General features: G+C 47.9%; 1 protein-coding gene across 6 annotated transcripts in view; it reads right to left on the reverse strand.

Moving 5' to 3' along the window:
- Nucleotides 1-1,463: 1,463 nt before the first annotated feature.
- FHAD1 (forkhead associated phosphopeptide binding domain 1) overlaps nucleotides 1,464-19,423 on the reverse strand; it is a 140,226-nt gene continuing 122,266 nt past the window's right edge. For 3 of the 6 annotated variants that reach the window (XM_067017008.1, XM_067017009.1, XM_067017007.1), the window contains 6 exons: nucleotides 18,913-19,042; nucleotides 18,106-18,230; nucleotides 14,842-14,937; nucleotides 14,178-14,398; nucleotides 13,469-13,634; nucleotides 1,885-2,016 (listed from right to left, as the gene is read on the reverse strand). In XM_067017008.1, coding sequence (XP_066873109.1) covers nucleotides 1,900-2,016; nucleotides 13,469-13,634; nucleotides 14,178-14,398; nucleotides 14,842-14,937; nucleotides 18,106-18,230; nucleotides 18,913-19,042 — 855 coding nt within the window. In that variant the 3' untranslated portion in view covers nucleotides 1,885-1,899. Of the gene's footprint in view, nucleotides 2,017-6,211; nucleotides 6,269-13,468; nucleotides 13,635-14,177; nucleotides 14,399-14,841; nucleotides 14,938-18,059; nucleotides 18,231-18,912; nucleotides 19,043-19,423 lie in introns of those variants that run through there. The other 3 variants (XM_067017012.1, XM_067017010.1, XM_067017011.1) reach the window with 3 other exon arrangements.

Here is a 19,423-nt window from a genome sequence, read left to right on the forward strand (position 1 = left end):
TTCCCACACAATTTGGCTTCCAAACATGAGCCAGCTACTTAACTACTGCCTGACCAAGTGATCTTTTCTGGTGCTGGAGATTGCTGTTTTGGGATATGGCACAGTATAAGTAATATCATGTTCTTTATGGAAAACTGCTGGGAGTTTCAAGCTTATTTTTAAGGTCAGGTGATGCTCACCCTTCTCACTGTGTAAGATGAACCTTTAGTGGAAGACATGCAGATAATTTTTCCCATTTCCTTCTAGTTTTAATCACTATAAAGAATGCATTCGGGGCTTCCCTGGTGGCGCAGTGGTTGAGAGTCCGCCTGCCGATGCAGGGGACACGGGTTCGTGCCCCGGTCCGGGAAGATCCCACATGCCACGGCGCGGCTGGGCCCGTGAGCCATGGCCGCTGAGCCTGCGCGTCCGGAGCCTGTGCTCCGCAACGGGAAAGGCCACGACAGTGAGAGGCCCGCGTACCGCAAAAAAAAAAAAAAAAAAAAAAGAATGCATTTGGTTTTAAAATATCAAAATTTTTTTTTTTTTTTTGTGGTACGCGGGCCTCTCACTGCTGTGGCCTCTCCCGCTGTGGAGCGCAGGCTCCGGACGCACAGGCTCAGCGGCCATGGCTCACGGGCCCAGCCGCTCTGCAGCATGTGGGATCTTCCCGGACCGGGGCACGAACCCGAGTACGCTGCATCGGCAGGCGGACTCTCAACCACTGCGCCACCAGGGAAGCCCTCAAAATATTTTTATTGTGGCTTTTTAAAAATAAAAAAAATAAATGATATTCATGACTTCTGGCTCTTCCTCCTGTTTTGTTTGGCGGTCTTTGGCCGTAAAAGAAAGGCAGGGGGAGAACAGTTGGCTGGAGAGAAGGCAAACATGAGGGTCTCTTCAAACACCGTGGGAAAGGGGCATGTCCACCTGGGCAGTGTGTGCTCTTTGATGACTGGATACTTGGTCTGTCCTGATGGCCTCGCATTTGACCTACTGGGCTGTCTTGGTGCAGCAGAATGGACAGCGTGAGATGGAGTAGAAACCTGGGTTCCAGACCCAATTCTTTTTTTTTTTTTTTTTTTTTTGCGGTACGCGGGCCTCTCACTGTTGTGGCCTCTCCTGCTGCGGAGCACAGGCTCCGACGCGCAGGCTCAGCAGCCACGGCTCACGGGCCCAGCCGCTCCGCGGCACGCGGGATCCTCCCGGACCGGGGCACGAACCCGTGTCCCCTGCATCGGCAGGCGGACTCTCAACCACTGCGCCACCAGGGAAGTCCCAGACCCAATTCTTGAATTTACTAGCTGTGTGACTTAAGATGGGCCATTTAACCTCCCTGGGCCTCAGCTTCCTCATTTGTAAAATGGGGAACATAATGCTATTTACCTCCCAGGGCTTTGGAGAGGATTAGGTGAGAAGTGTTTCGAAAACCGCAGAGCGCCACATAAACAAGACTCACTGTTATGGAAGCGGTAAAACAGGTTGGTGTTCAAATTTATTATAATAAATTCAGATATAAATGCACTATACCATGGCCCCAACGGCCATGAGGTTACCATTCTGTCCTGGGGCCCCAGCACACGCCCTGGGTTTTCTCAGCTGTGGGTTTCTCGGAGCTCCTTGGAGGTGTGACATTTGGGCTTGTCACTACCCAAACACATAATTGTATCTACCGGGCCTAGGAGTCTGAATTTCAAACTTATTCTTCACACGCTTGAGTATGTTTACATTCGTAATATCTGTGAAAAGAACCCCTCTCCTCACACACTCCAAAATACAGTGTTGTGCAAAATACCACTCTAGGGAGCAACACACCAGAGAAGCAAACTTTAAAGTCCTAAAAAAGCATCTTAGTAGTTTGACGCAGAAGAGTTACACTGACTCACGGAGGACCACGCGAGGCCCGGCGGGACGGCGTTTCTAGTTCCTTCCACCGGGTTTAGAAAACAGAAGGCTCTGGCTGGATTTGCTGGACACTTCCCTCTTCAGCATCTTCCTTTCTTGGTCCATCTTTGGGGTGCCTTTTCTGGCTCCAACCTTCAACAAGCAAGAGCAACAAATGCCCAAACTCTATAATTGTAGGGAGATCCCCAAATATTTCTCAAATGGCATTTTTTTTTACTCAAAATAAAATCTTTGTTGTAAAAAATATTTATATACGCACATAGACGTGAGCAAAACGAAGGTAAAATGATCCACCGTTATCACACTACCCACAGGTAACCTTATTCACGTTTTGGTGTACACTCTTCCAGATACACAGATAACGTTTTCTTCTTACATTTGCATCTGTTTTTTGAACCAGGAGTTTCTGATTATAGGCATATTCATTGGGATGGACTTTCTCTCAAAAAGCTGTTACTGAACTGAATGCCTTATGTCTCTGATGTCTTAGGAGGGGAAAATGCAGGCTACTCGAAGGAGTCTGTCTAACCCTTTTCTGAGCGCTGCTCCTGGCTCCAGGCAGCCATGTGTGTGACTCGGTCCCTGGTCATAGCTGATCGGGCACTTGGCACGGGCTGGGCTTTTAAGATGGTCACTCCCAGGATTTGGGGTTATGGGCTCTAAGATGCTACTTGCTCCCTGGGCTGGTCCTTTGAACTGGGGGACCGTGAGGTCATTCCTTCCTGTCACATGACTGGAGAGAGCAGAGATCAGGGGAGCCATGCAGAGACACAGAGAGGAGATACGGCCTGTGTGTGTGTGTGCACAGGCTTGTGTGTGTGTAAAAGAGATGATGCCTGAGATCTGATGGCTTACCAGTTCTATTTCGAGGCCAGGCTCTCTTTCAGGTCTCAGTTTTTATGAGGTACTCACCCCTATAGCCTTCCAAAAGCCCCCTCCCTCTTTCTGAATAGGTTTCTCTTAATTGCAACCCAAGAATCTCTCGCTCACACAGTTCTGTATGTACTGCAGATGCCACTGTACCTTGCAAGTTTCTTTCCAGCAGGTTTCACACTGCCTTCCTGCAAGTTTTTGACTCCAACACAAGCCCTTGGGGGAAGAGGGCCGGTGGGTAGTCAGCTGGTTTCAGCTGGTTTCAGTCAGGTGGTTTCAGCTCTGCCACTGACTGTGTGACCTTTGGTTTCCTCATCTGTCAAATAGGAACCAGAATGTCCTGTCTTTCTCAGGGGTTGAGAGGAGGTTCTGGGTGGATTTCAAAGGAAGGGGCTGTTAGGACCATCTCTGTAGCTCTTTTCTCTTTAAGAAAGGTTTAAAAATCACCTCCTGTGCCAGACCTGTGCCAGTGGCTGACAGGAGCCTAGAATGTGTTGTGAGACTGCATTCAAAATCATTTCAAGGGAAAAAAACCCCATCATTTCAGGGTAAGAAAGGCTAACATCTCTACACTAGCCCACAAAGTAAATCTTGGTGGGAATGCCCAGATAAAAGGAAATCAGACAGGAAATGTTGAAAATCTTTTGCCTCTAAACCACTTTTCCTTTGTATCCCTTTTTATTTGATTTTCAATAAAATTGCTGGCTCTGGGTGGTTCCCAGATGCCAGTGACCTGACCCGGTGTGGGGATGGCTGTTGGAGTTGGAGTCTGGGTGTTTGTTAAAAAAATAAAGATTCCTTGGTCCCAGGGTCCCCCGAGCCCCAGGTCTGCCACGAGCTTGGGGTGGGAAGCACCACAGAGCAAGCTTTGGTCCACTTTTTTGAGTGGGGGGTCGGGGACAGCAGAAGGCAGACGGGATGGCTGAACTGGGAAAAGGAAGAGGAGGGGAATGGGAAACGTGAAAATGCAAGTGTGGGCCCGAGGGTTGGGGGAACCTGGCTGGGTCCGTCTTGAACCAGTGACCACAGGCAGAGACGTGCATTCAGCCTGAGTGTTTGGAAGCACATGCCCTGTCCTTAGAAGGACATGGCAGGGGTAGAAGCCCCTCATTTAAAGAACAGCATCCAGATTGGAAATTTGGAAATTAACTGGAAATTAACTGAGGGCATACTGGAGTGGCTGCTTTGGGCATCTGCAAGCATCGATTCTAGAAAGATCCCAGTTCATTCCCACACAACCTCAGGTCTTGGTTTTCAACATCCCCCTTTCAGGGAGGCCTCTCTTGGCCCTTGACCTGGGTGGGGGCGGGGGAGGGAGGTCCCTGTGAAATATGCTCCTGAGCTCAGTGCACTGGCCTTTGTCCTCAAAACGTAGTTATTTAATCATTATATTCATTTATTTATCCCAGAATAAACCCCAGAAAGACAGGGAGTTTTGTGTGTTTCTTCATGGATCTAACCCAGTGTTTCTCACCCTTTTTTTTTTCAGTATCGTTCTTCCCCTAAGGAGCCTTCTTAGGCATTTTTTCCTAATTGCTCTCATGTCCATAAAATTTGAATATTACAGAGAGCGCTGTGTGTACGTCTGCGCTTTATACATTAAAAAAGTAGAGTTTTGGGCTTCCCTGGTGGCGCAGTGGTTGAGAGTCCGCCTGCCGATGCAGGAGACACGGGTTCGTGCCCTGGTCCGGGAGGATCCCACATGCCGCGGAGCGACTGAGCCCGTGGGCCATGGCCGCCGGGCCTGCGCGTCTGGAGCCTGTGCTCCGCAACGGGAGAGGCCACAACAGTGAGAGGCCCGCATACCGCAAAAAAAAAAAAAAAAAAAAAAAAAAAAAAAAAGTAGAGTTTTGGCCTCACAGAGGTGATATGGCTCCCACTGAGAACGGGATTGAGATTGTTGAATCTCTCTCAACAAATCATTCAACGTTGAATGAATGAGGGCTGGAATCGTATCGTCTTGTTTATTCTTCTATCCCCAGTTCCTACCACAATATGTGGCCTAGACTAGGTATTCAATAAATATCTGTCAACTAGAAGATTTTCCCCTTTAGCATATGACTGACAAACAATTATAGAAGACTGTTCGTTGCAATGGAAAAAAAAATTGTTGAATGGCATTTGGAGGACAGAAAACAAAAAACCAGAGGGTCTTAAAACAGTAGGAGGTGTTAGTTCTGAAGCTTGTTAGAGATGGAGACTCTCTTATGAGTGGGCGAGACAGAGCAGATTTTACATGTCCCATCCTTTTCAAGGTGGTCCTGGTGACTCCAACCCCCGAAGGACTCCAGGCCCACTCTTGAGGAAGGAGTCGCCCAAGTTACACTTGGCAAGGAACCTGGAGGAAACCTTTCTGTACTGAGGAGATCCTAGACACCAAACTTCTAAGCTCAGGCTGGAGGGCAGGGAGAATGGGAAGCTGGCTCTTTGCTCTTAGCCGAAGCACCACCTGCCCCGCTTCTGTTAAATCCAGAGGCGGCGTGAAGTTCCAGGGGGTCTCACATCTCAGAGAAGCACAATTCTCCCACAACATCCGGGACCCATCCCAATATCTCCTCTGCCAGGTGGTCCTCAGACAAAACCTAGAGGTAGGGCAGTTTCTGCCTCCTCCCAGCTCAATCATATCTATGAATGAATAAGTAACAAACTTCCAGTCATTTCCACTTTGCAGGGTGGCAAACGTCTCAGATCAAGTGGGGGCCCTCAGGATGCTCTCTAGCCTCTTAACATCCTGCTCTGGGTAGTAACCACCTTCTGGTCTTAGCACAAGGATGCTGGTTGAGAAGCTTCTATTTTCCAAATATATCCCTCACCTAGAATATCTTCGTTTCTTCCCGTGGTAATTTGGTTGCCTCAGCATGACTGTGGCCTTTTATCAAACTTGAATGTCTCCTCTCTCATATTCAACCAAAATGTGTTTGGCTTTCAAGCTTCCTGAGAGCTCGCCTCTACTGTCTGCAAAGTGGGAACGTGGACTGGCTTAATTCCAGTTCCAGGGCTGATTTGTCAATGGCAATGTTTCAACATGTTCAAGATTTCTTAGTCTTAATTCTCAACTTTTAAGAGAATTCTAGAGGATGCTTCCTTGAAATTTAAGAGAAATGCCACTGGAAATGTATCAGGTTTATCACCTGGAGGTTTATAACCTAAAGGAGGAAAAGCTAGCACTCACCTGGGTGTCAGATCTGCACTGATTCCCAGCTCTCCTACTGAGCTGTGTGGCTCTGGACAAATAAAGTCTCTGAGCCTCAGACACCTCACCTGTAAATTGGGTATACTAACAACACCCACCCCATAGGGTTGCTGTGAAGCTTAAATGAGATACTGCACGTCAAGTGTTTGGCTCTGTGCCTGGCACATGCCAAATGCTCAATACATAATAGGTGTGGGATAACTGTCAACTGGGCTTCCTGCTGACATTCTGTGGTTTTCTCTCTTCTCTCTTCTGACTCACCTGGAAATCTGAGTTCTGCATGTTTGAGTTCTTCACCATCTCTACGAACTTTCGTCTCTTTAACACAGAAAGAATATTGACAAAATTTAGCTTATGTTCTTCTTTGCCTTTTGCATCAGAGAAAAATGGATTTTTCTCAACTTTCAGATGCTACCCATTTGGATGGAATGTTGAGCCTTCCTAGGTGAGGAGGGGAGGATGGAGGTCTGCAGAAGGGGGTGTGGCTTTGGGGCAATGCTACACTGTCCTGCTGAACCTCTTAGGGAATCTCTGTTCCAGATTCCAGCAGAGAAAGAGGTGGTCAACCGAGAAGGCTATGAAGGATACTGTATTCTCCTTGGAGGACAGATCTGCTTTAGCTGGAAGCAGAGCCTCCTAGATCAGTGGAAGAGGCTGTAGATGTCCAGTGGGTTTCCACCCAGGGGAAATGTTGAAAGCCCCAGTGGCTAACCTCCCTGGCAGGGACTACAGGGGCCTGTTGGGAAGCCAGCGTCACTGAAAATCTGGAGCTTGCCCCTCCCCTGGGGTTTGATTACCGCTGACCCTGATCTGCTCAAGACCCCGCACCTCAGGGGCAGCTCATCAAAGAAAGAGCATCCCCTAGGCACTGGAGACACAAAAGTGAGAGGGAACTGGGGTCTCCCTTGCAGACTGACACTCTGACACCTGACGTTTGCAGGTGAATGTGCCGTGGTGTCAGGAAGGAGACTTTCTCTGAGAGCCCTGAGCCTCCGCCGGGGTCACCACCCTGATTCCTACAGGGGCCAGGAAAGTAAAAGAAGTGGGTGAGGCGAGCTGGGGGTGGTGGTGGACAGCAGCAAACACACGAGCCCAGTGCCGCTCTAAGGGGCCTGGAAGATGGAGGCTGGTGATGGTGGCTCGTGGGTCTGCGGGCCTAGGGTCGCCAGATCTTCCGAGTTTCCCAGAGAAGCTGGAAGTCCAGAGTATTCCAGGAAGCTGCCCTATTTCGAAATGTAACTTAAAAAAAATTCCCATGAGCCAAATGGAGTATATCTGTGGGCTGCCATCTTGCAACCCCTGCTTCAGAACCTCCCTGCTTGGTGTCTAGTTGGTACTCAGTAAATGTTGCCAGATCAAATACAGGATGCCCGGTTCAGTCTGAATTCCAGAATGAAGCCAACAATTTTGTCAGTGTGAACGTGCCCCGTGTAATATTTAGGACATTTACACCGAATAGCTTTTGTTGTTTATCTGAAATTAAAATTTAACTGGGCATCGTGTTTTTTGTTTGTTTGTTTTCCCCTAAATCTGGCAACTCTACTGGGTAGTCACAAAACTCACGGAGGACATAAGGCTGTCTTTTGGGACAGGGCATAGGTGCTTACAAGACTCTTCCATTCTCCCGGAAGGGTGCTAACTCTACCCTCAGAGGACTGTCTGTGAAGGCTCATCATGGGCCCGTATTGAGCTGACGGCTGCCCTCCACGCATTTTCCGTGGAGAAGGCCTCGAGCCTGCAGCCACTCAGCATTTATCACAAACTCAGCTGAGACAGTCGCTATCCAAATTCCCAGATATTATAAAGCAGGGGTTAGTTTTAAACCAACAGCCTTCTTCTCTCCCACCCCATCCCACCCCACCCACGCCCTGCCTTTTGTTTTTGCAGAACCGTCTATCCAAGCAAAATCCCATGAGGAACTTGCGGTACAAGATAATGGAGAGCTCCTCTGGTGGGAGAAAGGTGTGTGTGCTTTGAGAGTCACACCCTCCCTTCCATGGCACCCAAAGGCTCCAGGGATCCCCAGTTTGAACCTTGCTGCAAAACTCCTTCCTGGATTAAGTTCAATCAGTGGGCAGCTGGGCACTGAAGGGCAGAGCCTGGCCCCTGTGCACCTGCTTTTCCTGAACTTTACTGAACGCACTGGGATGTGATGACATCAGTCTGTCTCAAGAGCTGTGCACAGATGTGGCCCAGCCAACATCGCGTTGCCGTTCTCAGCGGTGCTGTGTCCATTATATCACACAATGTCCCCTCTGGGGGAAAATCCAGTATTGTCTTTGTTCTATGAACACTTCTGAGCAACACACCCATCATATCTCATGGATGCTGTGAACTCTGGACCACACTGGGTCTCCCATTTCCCATGGGCTGCCAGAAAGCCCACCATCAAATGGGGCTCCCCTTTGGCAGGTGAAGGGATCATTATAATAACCACTTTCATCCTTATTTCTGGCTCCATTTTGTACCACTTTCCCCCCTTCTTTCACCCACATACTTCTTTCTTAGGGCAGGGGTTCCTGGGATTCCCCACTCCCCACCTTCTCCTTTCCTTATGATTTTGTCTCTATGTCCCCCAATCATTTAGCACCTAGGATGGCTGCACTGCCCTTCTGCCTTCTCTCACCTCCAGACACTGGGTCCCTTAGGTCGTTTGTTCAGGAGAAGGGACGGGGGCAGGGGCTGTGGTGGGGGAGGGGAAGGAACTGGAGGTGTGTGGATGTCTCTTGGTCCACCCACGCTGGCATTTACACTCCATAAGCTCTTACCCTTTGAAAATAAGTTACCTACTTCGTGTCTGGCTGCAAGATCAGAAAACCTCTCCATACCTGCCTCTCTTTCTCTTTGAAGGAACAGTTGCAAGGTGCTGATTCTTTGGCATTTCTCTGTACGAGATCCTCTAAACGTTCCTGAGTGAAAATATCAGGTGAGCACGACAGCGTTTAATGCATCCCCACCTGTTCCATTCGGGGACACACCTCTAAGGTTTCTAGGAGACTCTGGGATTCACTGGGATTGGTGGGCGGAAGAAGGGGGTGGGTCAGGGTCTTTTTCTTAAGGCTTCTATCCCTATGCTGCATAGGCTTGGCCACATGGTTCTACTTCATCATTGTGGGTGGAAGAGTACCACCCCAAGCCCCTCCCATCCCACGCTGCTCCTACACAACATCTACCAATTTCTACTTCCTGGTCAAAAACACACAAGAATCTTGAGAATACCTGGGCCCAAGGAAATCTTGGAAGATAGTGAGTTAAATCGAATAGTGAGGATAATGACGATGGTAGGAGAGCATGTATGCTTTGCGGTCCTATGTGCTAAGGGTTTTGTACAAAGCTCCCATTGAATGGAAGGCTACGAGTTAGGTGCCATTTTTATCCTCCTCTTAAAGAAGAGGGATCTGAGCTAATCAAGCAGTGGGAAGGTTAGGGGGTTTTCCTGGCTGAGACCGCAAGGCAAAGCGGTGGTCACGCCCCCTATCCAGGACTTGATTGGCTGGAGATTTGATTGGCAGGAGAGCTGAGCTGCTTCTCCTGCCAGGAGCCGCCGGTGCCCTTCAGCCTTTCTTACACTTCAAGCCCTAAGAAAGGGCTTGCGTGCTTCTCAAGTGGCAACTTCTGTGCATTTAAAATTTTCCTATTGAAAATCCCAGCCTTAGCCCATTCACAAAAGGTATCTGGGTCCTTTCTTGGCCGTGGCCCTAGTCGTATTCACCAAAGAGAAGAGCGCGTCCCATAAGAGCTGCCGGCTTTGGGAGGACCGGGGAAGGAGTCAGCTGGCAGGAAGCTCCCTGAAAGAAATAGAGGAATCCCCACCCATCCATGAGCTGCCTATTCTTCCCCCTTGGAAACCGGGCTTGCGATGTGCCAGGCACTGCAGGCATTTTGCCATTTAACCCTCCTGCTGCCCCCACGGAGTAGGCCCCTCGTTAACGGTTTTGGTTGCTTTCGTTGAGGAACCTGCGATACAGAGGTCAAGCCACTTACTCAGGGTCAGTCGGGGCAGCGGTGGGGCCTAACCTCTATTTGTTTGACTCCAAATCTGTCCTCTGAACTCTGAGAGACACTGCTGGCTTCTCGAGCGATGTGGGATGTGGATTAGAGTGTGCACGGCCTGGGCCCTGGTTCCTGTTCCTCTGTCACATGGACAGAGCCACAGACCCAGTTCTCTGTGAAGGCCCAGCATTTTATACCAAGTCTCGTTTTCACGGCCAAAGGGATTAGTGTGGAAGTATGACTTTTGATTCTTGAAAGTTCTGCTTGGTGAAGAGATGGTCAAACATTAAAACCACAAACTACATTTTTTTTTTTTTTGGGGGGGGGTGTGCAATTCTGAAGCTTAAGATGTGTAATTTCATCTCAGTGCTTCAACCCTGCCACCTCTATGAACGGGTGAAGAGTTTCAAAGTTTTATACAGGAGACTAAAAATACTAAGGCTCCTTGTGAAAATACTAAGTGTAAAACTTAGAAAAGAGGAATTCTATTTTCTGTTAATTTCTGCTTAAAGACAACGAAGATATACTCCCTGGAAGGAACCGATGCCAAGACGGATGTATACAAGTGCCCTTTAGAGTCCAGAAAAACTTTAAAATTTATTCTTGTTTTCTTCCTGACAAACAGGGATTTCTGATGACATATTAATAACAAGCCTGAAATGCAAACCTGAGTCCTGGAGTGAAAACCCCAGGAGCAACGGTGAGAGGTATGCAAGGGGGCCACCCTGGTAAGGGAGACACAGAAGGAAGGGGTGTGGAAAAGTGGACATGGGCCGGGGAGGGAATCCTGTCTCTGCCGCTTAGCAGCCAGGGAATGGTGCCCTCTGTCAACTCGGCTTCCCCCTCTCTCTAAGGGGCTGACACTTGCCAGCATCCCTTGCGGGTTGATGGGAGAGAGGAAGCATGTGTGGTGTGGAGCAGGTGCCTGCCCCTTGGTAAGTGCTCAGTACATGATACCATCGGCGATGCCGTGATCGTGTCTGTAGTTCATATACATCTTTCCCCCAATTGTGAATTCCACGAATTTGAAAGCCACTAGCTGTAGCTCTTCTGGGGACGCTGACACAGGTTCAACTCGGCCATTTCAGACCCTTCTCGGCTGCAGGATGTGTAGCGCCAAACAGGCTGGCACGTCCCTTGCATTGTGTATGAATGAGGCAGCCCATGAATAATGCATGTGAAGCCTGATTATGTAAATCCTCAGGTTTTCAGTACATGACAATGGCTTTTTTGGGGCCCTTTGCTGTCCCATTCTGTGGTCTAGTGTCTCTGCTTTGGGGCCTAGCCTGCCAAGCCCTGGGGGCGGTGGGGGGCACTTCGGGGAGGGGTGAGCTCTCCAGAGGGCACATCAAAGGGAAAGTCACAACTCTGTCACTGGCCCAGCTCTCCCTGGCATTGCTTGGTATGAAAGGAAACTGTCCTCTGCCTGAGGCAGCCCCACAACACACGCAGACTAAGGCCTGTGATGTTTAATTCAGAGCAGTGAGCCATGGAAAGACCGCATCCAGGCTCCCTCAGAGCAGGACAGCCACTTTTCATTTCTGGGGCTATAAGCCAGAGGGCCTGCTGTCTGGAAACCTACTGCCTGGAAGGTTTGCAGGATGAAGGGCAGGCTTCTGCAGGGAACTATCTGACCATCACCTCCTGGTTGAGGAGAAGGGCACCCTTCTATGGCCTTGGCCTCCTTAGAGCTCATGCAGGCAACACACACAGACACACACACACACACACACACACACGTACACACACATGCAAACACACAGCACATACTCACATGTACAGACATACACACAAGCATGCGTGTACAAATACACAGCCCCAAGTCAGAAAGACTTGAGTACTATTCTGACTACTCAGAATAGCAAACCAAAATCTTTATTCTCAGAGAGCTGAATCATCGGTGTATCCCTAGCACCTGGCAGAACAATGAAAATAAGAATAGCCACCTTTAAAAAAATTCGGGATATTCACTAAACTTATTGTGGTAATCATTTCATGAGGTAGGTAAGTCAAATCATTATGCTGTACACCCTTAAACTCAATACAGTGCTGTATGTCAATTATGTCTCAATAAAACTGGTAGAAAAAATAGTTATCTGAATAGAAAGAACAAGATAAAATACACGAATTATCAAAAGTTAAAAAGATACAGACGAGCTAGACTATGAGTCTCTGAAAGCACTGTTCACAACAGCCAGGACATGGAAGCAGCCTAAATGTCGTTGATGGAGGAGTGGATAAAGAAGATGTGGGGGAACATATGTATATGTATAACTGATTCACTTTGTTATAAAGCAGAAACTAACACACCACTGTAAAGCAGTTATACTCCAATAAAGATGTTAAAAAAAAAAAAGACGATGTGGTACATATATACAATGGAATACTACTCAGCCATAAAAAAGAATGAAGTAATGCCATTTGCAGCAACATGGATGGACCTAGAGATTATCATACTATGTGAAGTAAGTCAGACAAAGACACATATCATATGATATCCCTTATAGGTGGAATCTAAAAAAAATGATACAAATGAGCTTATTTACAAAACAGAAACTGACTCACAGACTTTGAAAACAAACTTATGGTTACCAAAGTGGAAATGTGGTGGGGAGGGATAAATTAGGAGTTTGGGATTAACAGATACACATGACTGTATATAAAATAGATAATCAACAAGGACCTGCTGTATAGCACAGGGAACTCTACTCAATATTCTGTAATAACTTATATGGGAAAAGAATCTGAAAAAGAACAGATGCATGTATATGTATAACTGAATCACTTTGCTGTACACCTGAAAGTAACACAACACTGTAAATCAACTATACTCCAATATAAAATAAAAATTAAATTAAAAAAAAGAAAGTTAAAAAAAAATAGAGACAAGCTAGACTATGAGTCTCCGAGAGGTTAAGCTAACACATATATATGGAATCTAAAAAAAGAAAAAGAGGTTCTGAAGAACGTAGGGGCAGGCCAGGAATAAAGACACAGATGTAGAGAATGGACTTGAGGATATGGGGAGGGGGAAGGGTAAGCTGGGACGAAGTGAGAGAGTGGCAGGGACATACACACACTCCCAAATGTAAAATAGCTAGCTAGTGGGAAGCAGCCGCATAGCACAGGGAGATCAACTCGGTGCTTTGCGACCACCTAGAGGGGTGGGATAGGGAGGGTGGGAGGGAGACGCAAGAGTGAGGGATATGAGGATATACGTATGCATATAGTTGATTCACTTTGTTGTACAGCAGAAACTAACACGACACTGTAAAGCAATTATACTCCAATAAAGATGTTAAAAAAACAAAAACAAAAAAAGAAAGCTGCCTGAAGTCACACAGTAAATGCTAGAGCGAGAGTCTAAACCTAGGTCTGCCTAATGCTAAAGCTATTCTGTCACCTTCCTTTGCATCAGCGAATGCATTCTGTGCTGCCTGGATCCCACTGGGACCTCAGTTGGCTGTTTCTAAAGGGAGCTGAGGGGCAGCCTCAGAGGCTCTGCTCCGAGCAGGGACCTCTCACCTTCTGCTGCCTGGTCTCCCTGTTGACCCTCTTCTCCTGGTGCAGCCGCTCTTCCAGGCGCTCCAGGGCCTCCTTCAGTAGCGCCTTTTCTTCCGCCTCTTTGTAGATGTCGTCCTCCAGCTTTGCCACCTGTGACTGGTACATCTGAACCGACACTTTGCTCTGCCTGAGCACACAGGAGAGACAAAGTCTCTTTTCCCCTCATCTTTCTCACTCACCACCAATGCTCCCCACCTGGGAGATTCTCAAAACACCTCCATATATATGCCTAACTTAGCGGTTTCATTACAAGTGGGGGAGAAGGATGAAGATTTGGGGCATAGAGGGCAGAATAAATAGCCCGTTGGCTGTGGAAGTGTAACATGAAGGTGGCAAAGGTTATGCTACCAGCCCCTCCCAATTTGCCAGAGAGGGTGGGGGAACTGATACCACTGCCAATATGATGGAATTAGGAAAAGCACACACATGGTGAAACACCGGACACATTCGTAAAAGGTGCACCTTATTCCGTAAGAGAGAGTAGGGTACTTTAACTGCTGCTTTCTTGCCCAGAGACTTGGGTCCATCAGGCCCTGAGTCACCATCCCGCCTCCCCCCTCCACACCCAGGCCTCTGTCCTCTTGTCCTGGTCCCTGCGGGTCTGCAGCCACCCCGAGGTTTAGCCTGGAGAATGGAGGCCTGGGCCTTTTGCCGGGGACACGGGCCGTACCTGAGCTGCTCAATGTCTTTCTCGTATCCTCTCAAAAGCTCTTCTTTTCTCTGCAGCTGGTTCTGGAGTAGGGTGATCTTATCAAACACCAGGTTGAGGTCTCTTTGTCGAAGCTGGTGCACTCTCTCCCTCTCTCTGGGGGAGAGGTGTTTCATGGACACGTGACCTGACATATCTTTGATGTTCATCAGACTCCCGAGGGTTTTGCTCATATCCAGGTACTACGAGAAAGCGTTTCGCAGGTAAGAGGCCTGGCCCAAGACCGCTGGTGGCCACTTTGAGGAGGCAAACGTCTAATTCTGTGTCATTCATTTTCTGCAATTGCAGAGAAGAAACACATGCTTTGCAAATGAGTGCATTTGGGGGTTTTAGTATGACTTTCATTTTCCCTGCATCCATTTGCCACTATGCCTTTTTTGAGAACTGGCGGGCAGGGGGCGGGGCGGGGGGGGCGGGGAGGGGGAGTGACCACAGACATAAACATTCATTCTTACTACCCAGTCTTCCAAGGAATTTGGCTATGCAACTTCCAGCCCATGCTGGGATAGTAGACGGGTCTCGCGGAGCTACTGTAACAACTAAATATGTATGTGGGGTTGATGTTTAAACTATCTGCAGGGCATGCAGGTTTGGATGGGAGGGGACTGATGCTGGGTGTACCTACCAGATTTTCACTAAGATCTAAAGCCTCAGCCACATCCGTTTTCCCTAACTTCTCAGTGGCCATGATGGACCCTGGGCTGGAAAGGCCATTTTGAGGCTGAAATAAAAAAAAAAGAAAAAAAACTCTCTTGGCATTCCATTATGATTTTCTACATCCAGAAGAATAACCCAAAGAATAATGGAAGAACTGGAAAGTTACTAAAGAATAATTCGAGATACTTGATTTTTTTTTAAACACCTTTATTGGAGTATAACTGCTTTACAATGGTGTGTTAGTTTCTGCTGTATCACAGAGTGAATCAGCTATATGCATACGTATACCCCCATATCCCCTCCCTCTTGCATCTCCCTCCCTCCCACCCTCCCTATCCCACCCCTCTAGGTAGACACACAGCACGGAGCTGCTCTCCCTGTGCCATGCGGCTGCTTCCCACTAGCTATCCATTTTACCTTTGGTAGCGTGTGTGTGTATATATGTCCATGCCAAGAGAGTTGGTTTTAAATGCAGTCTGACTCTGTGAACTGCTTTCTTTATGACTGTGTTCCTACCCCTTCAGAGCACGACTGCCTTTGAAATGGCACATCACTTGTGCCACTCTTTGGCCACCGTCTCATCCGTCTTCCCTTTAGGCCAGTGGTTCTCAACCGGGGGTGACTCTGTCCACCCTCCCCCCCCGCCGGGACATTTAGCAATGCCTGGACACACCTGTGGTTGCCATCACTGCTGCTGGCCTCTAGTGGGCAGAGGACAAGGAAGCTGCTAAACACCCCATGATACATAGGGCAGTCTCCCAAACAAAGAGTCACCTGGCTCAGAAAATCAGTACCGCTGATGTTGAGAAGTCAAAGCTCCAGAAAAATGGGGGCCACGTTGCTTTGGCTCACTATCTCCCTCCTTGCGCCCAGAATGGCACCTGGCACCGAGTGGTGCATAGTGGGCATGTTTGTTGAATGACCGAATGAAGGTTAAGTAGAAAATAGCCTCCCTCTTTTTTTTTTTTTGCGGTACGCGGGCCTCTCACTGTTGTGGCCTCTCCCGTTGTGGAGCACAGGCTCCGGACGCGCAGGCTCAGCGGCCACGGCTCACGGGCCCAGCCACTCCGCGGCATGTGGGATCCTCCCGGACCGGGGCACGAACCCGTGTCCCCTGCATCGGCAGGCGGATTCCCAACCACTGCGCCACCAGGGAAGCCCTGCCTCTCTCCTTTTTATTAAAGGAATCTCATTTCTATGCAGCAGAAACCATACCCTCACAAAATTTGGCCAAACCTTCTCCTAGCTCTGGAACCTGGTGGGTGGGCATCACTTCAGACCCTTTCCAGAGACAACGCAGATAGTGTTTGCAGCTGCATCTCCCTAAGACCCCAACCAGCCAGCTGGCTGCTGGAAGCCCAACTGACTGCATGGAAAGGCCACCAGACTGAATAGGGGACCTGATCTGAACGACTACAAATAACCATAATAAGCCTCCTTAAAAAATAAATTGGCTTTTAATGCGTGCCATGAGCATCTCTTAGCCCTAGCATTTGTTGGCACTACCCTGAAAACCTCTGAGATTAAAAAAAAAAACAACGACAAAAATATAAAGGCCCCCAAAGTGACTGTGATAGATAAGAGTGGACATATTTGTCTATATATCTATGGAGATGAGAATAAAAGAGGGTGTCTGAAGATGACAATAAACCGGGCAGATCTGCTGCAAAAAGAACCTGAGATGCTGCTGAGTGTCTTCAGCTTGAGCTGCATCCTCTGTGCCTCTTCAGATGCCCCCTCTTTTCCTGAGGGAGGGTCACAAAGGAAGAGCCTAGGCTACAGGGTCCAATCACACAGTCCCCACCCGGTCTCTGCAGGCTAGCAGACAGACCACCAGGGACACCCCCCTGGCTTCTTCCATCATTATTCTGTGACCTTGGATGAGGTACTTGACCTCCTGAAGCCTTACTTTTTCTTATCTGTTAGATGGGGACAGTCATCGTAAGCATGACACAAGGCTGCTACGATGCTTAAATGAGATAAGGCATGTAGCCCGCTGAGCTCAATGCCTGGCACACAGTAAGCAGTTAACAGATGTCAGCTATTCTTCCTCCTGCTTCTTCTTTTAATTACTGCCAACCTTGGAGGATTGAGAGTTGGGAGGTTTCCTGCTCTGTGGTGTCAGTGGTGGGATGAGGGGTCGTTGCCAAGGAGAAGGTAAATCTTGGAAGCAGGATCATCAGGATGTGAGAGCCAGCTGAGCTCCCCACCTGGAGAGGGTCCCTCTACTCCCAACCTCCGAGAAGGAAGGTTCGATTTTATCAGGAAAACCAACACGTTTCTGAAGACTCACATCTCTAGACATGTGAGCAAATGTCTAGAAAAATTGTAGGAGAAAATGCTGGTACAGATAGGATGACTTTATTATTTTTTCCAAGGGCTGGTTTAGACCAGCTGCTGCAGCAAGCCTCACCCAGCAGATCCTGTGATTGACGCTGACCTGAGCTGTCCATTGTCGTGTGTCAATCAAACACCCGATCAAACATCCATTTAGGATACAGGGCACCTTCAACCTAACAATGAAATTACTTCTGAAAATCCTGGCAAATACAAACTATGCTCCCTAAGAAAGGAAGGTTTTCTTGGATAATGCTATTTAAATACTGTTTAATAATAATAATAGCTATCATCTATTAAAGTGCTCACTATGAGCTAGGCACTGGGATAAGCACTTTACATAATTATCTCCTTTAATTTTTCCATCATCATTTCACAGCTGGGAAGTGAAGTCCCAGAAAGGTTAGGAGCCTGACCAAGGTCACAGGGCTTGCAGAGCTGGGATTAGGACACAGGTCTCTGATTCTAGAACTTGTGTCCTCTTAGTCATCATGGCTCCTTTCTGTTGCCCTTTATGTGTTCATGTTTTTCAGTTTATAGCAAAAAGCAAATGTTAGGCAAGCTCATGACATAATGTTGTACATTAGCTTGTTGAATATTTTCTGCAGAATATAACATGTGACGTGAAAAGGAGGGCCCAGAGATTGACCTGGCCAACAACATCAGTGCAATGCTATATCAGGCTGTATATGATGGAAGCCGCCTTTCTATTCAAGCATTGGACCGCTGGTACAGCCAGGCACCGACCAGTCCATACAGGTGCTAGCCCATCAGGGAGGACCTGGCCTCGAACCAATGATGTATACAGTGGTGCCAGGGCACACGGCTAGTGTCTGTCTTTGTGCCCACCCTCTCCACGTGTCAGTCAGTGCAGAGACAAGTTTTCTTTGGTTACCGCTCGGATCTCTACTCTTGAAAAAGTTGGCAAGTCAGGTTTCGCATCCAATATTTTCTGAACGTTTTTTTCCATCCCGAGGGTCTTTAAGTCTGGAGATGATCCATCCATGTGGTCCTTATGATCTATAAAAGAAATAATTTACATTCAAAAGAAAGGCTCGGGAAGAAGTTACTGCATGTCAAAAATCACAGCTGCTATTTGCTGGACACTTACCACAGGCCAGTATTAATCCTCACCATCCTCCCTTGGCAGGTGGGGAATCAAGGCCCAGAGAGGTGAAATGACTTGTCCAAGGCCACACAGCTAATATGAGGCTGTAGCCTCACAGGGCTGAGGCACTGAGGGTGAACCTCCGGCCACAGGTATGAGGATGGACTTGAACCCAGGCTTCTGTGTCCTGGCCCAGTGCTCTACCCAGCAGCAAGCTTGCTTTCTTGAAAACCCTATTCCCTCTAAACACGGTATTCATCCTGCTAAGTTCCCCAAGGTTGGTCCTTGCACAGCATAAGTCTATGAAGAAGTTTCCACTGGGCCACAGTGAAATAAGAAGAAGAAGGACAAGGTTGTGAGTTTTTCATGAAATCCTGTTTATTGAATATCAAGGCCTGCTCTTGACTCTGAGATCATGTCTGCCCATTTTTTTTTTTCCTGCCCATCTTTTTTTTTTTTTAATAACTATGTCCTTTTAGTTATGAAATAAATGATGGTGGTCCTGGCAAATTGGTCAGTCCCCAGAGTGAACCCTCAAGTCTGGGGTCCACGGCTCTCAGCACAGAGGGGGTGACTGGAAAGGAGGAAACTTACTTGACGAACTGGCCTTCTCAAGTTCTTTAATTCGCGCACGAAGCTCAGATAAGGCCTTTTTCTGACGCTGAATGACTTCCTCATGTCGGGACCCTTTGCACTTGGCCCCTAGATCACTGAAGGACTGCTCCTGTGGCCAGAATGGTGAGGACAGCAGCTTTATTAGGGATCAGAATCTCCCTCTCTTGTATTTGAAGAAACATGAACAAATTATGGATTAGCAGAAACCCTGTCACTTACTTAGTACCTTGGAAAATATCATTAAGGGGCTTCAGCAGAGAAGGAATTTTAAAAATCTCATTTCAAGTACAAAGTCACACCTAGGAAGATTTCCAACTTGCCTACCTACTTAGCATCACCGTAAATAAGAGATGCCCTCTACGTTCCCTCCCCATGTTTTATTTCTTTTTTTCTTCTAATATTCTTCTAAGCTTGGGTTTCCACTTGTTGTCATTCGGTCTCATCTCTGAACAATCACTTCAAATTTGCTCCTGGAGGGGCATTTTGGTTT

Source organism: Kogia breviceps, chromosome 1 (assembly GCF_026419965.1).
Source record: "Kogia breviceps isolate mKogBre1 chromosome 1, mKogBre1 haplotype 1, whole genome shotgun sequence".
NCBI lineage: Eukaryota > Metazoa > Chordata > Mammalia > Artiodactyla > Physeteridae > Kogia > Kogia breviceps.